The following is a 1,336-nucleotide window of genomic DNA, read 5'->3' on the forward strand; positions in this document are numbered from 1 at the left end:
CCCGCTCGGGCCCGGAGCGGGAATGCCGAAGCGCGCGCCGGGCGAAAGAGGGAGCGCGGACACAGGGCGATGCCGCCGGCCCCTCTGAAACCCGGAGCTGGAGCTTTCTCCCTTCCACAAAGGTCGACGAAGGTGTGTTTCCTTGGAGGGAGGGAGCCGGTGGGGCCGATAGCAGGGGACGGATGTCTGAGCTTTGCAAGCGCTCGTGAACTGGGCCAAAGAGAACCCAGAGGACGAGCCAGACTCCGTATTATACCCTTCGCACTGCACAGCCTACACGTGAAAGGTCATCCCAGAATACCTGATGCCCAGGCTGATTTGTCTTAGGCTCTGGATTCCTTTTGTTGTCGGGGCACTTGGGAGCCGCGGTAGGCGTTTTCAGGTCATTTGATGAGTTCCACTTGGATGCGAGATGCTTAATCATGGCGAAGAGATAGGGCATTCTCTCCACTCCAGCTTCTTAGTGGCTTCCAAGAGCAGCATCATGATCTTTTGGAAACAAAAGTCTACGTTTTCTTTTACAACTCCTTATCAGTCACCAACAGCTTCACCCACAACTGCTATTAGAATTGCATCGCAGATTCATTATGGTTTTGGATAAGACAGACTATGCTCCTACCAAACCTCGTTTATAAACCTTTTTGTTTTGGGAGTTGGAGTCTCACTCCATCGCCCAGGCTGGAGTGCAGTGGCATGCTGACAGCCACCCCACCGTCGACCTGCTGGGCTCCGGCGATCCTTCCACCTCAGCCTTCCAAGTAGCTGGAACTACAGGCGCATGCTACCACGCCTGGCTAATTTTTTGATTTATTGTAAAGACGAGGTCTTGCCAAGTTGCCCGGGCTAGTCTCAAACCGGCGGGCTCAGGCAGTCCACTGGCCTCGGCCTTCCAAAGTGCTGGGATTACAGGCTGGGCCAATAAACAATTATTTTTAACAGGGGTTCATTTTTGTGGAGAGTCCACAGATGACACTGGAAATATGTAGGTTTGTTTGCTTATTTATTTATTCATTCTTTTTTTTCATAGATCTGGCCTCACTCTGTCTCCCAGACTGGAGTGTGGTGGCTGTTCACAGGTGCCATCAGCTCACTATAGCCTCTAGCTCTTGGGCTCAAATAGTCCTCTTGCTGTAGCCTCCTCCGTAGTTCGGACTACAAGCTTGTGCCACTATGTGCAGTTTGTGTTGATTTTTGTTAGCATCATTTTCTAAAGGTGCAAATGCCAGTACGAGGGAGCCCCCAAAAACCAATTTTTTTTTTTGAGTTGGAGTCTCACTCAGTCACCCAGGCTGGAGTGCAGTGGCACACTCATGGCCACCGCGGCCTCGACCTTCTG

General features: G+C 51.7%; 1 protein-coding gene across 1 annotated transcript in view; it reads right to left on the minus strand.

Moving 5' to 3' along the window:
• Positions 1-442, minus strand: part of NUDT19 (nudix hydrolase 19) — a 7,597-nt gene extending 7,155 nt beyond the window's left edge. The window contains exon 1 of the mRNA XM_008056638.2: positions 302-442. Within this exon, the coding sequence (XP_008054829.1) occupies positions 302-442 (141 nt within the window). The remainder of the gene's footprint in view (positions 1-301) is intronic.
• Between the last annotated feature and the right edge of the window lie 894 nt (positions 443-1,336).

This window comes from Carlito syrichta, unplaced genomic scaffold (genome assembly GCF_000164805.1).
Source record: "Carlito syrichta isolate Samal-C Ts95f unplaced genomic scaffold, Tarsius_syrichta-2.0.1 Scaffold302426, whole genome shotgun sequence".
Lineage (NCBI taxonomy): Eukaryota > Metazoa > Chordata > Mammalia > Primates > Tarsiidae > Carlito > Carlito syrichta.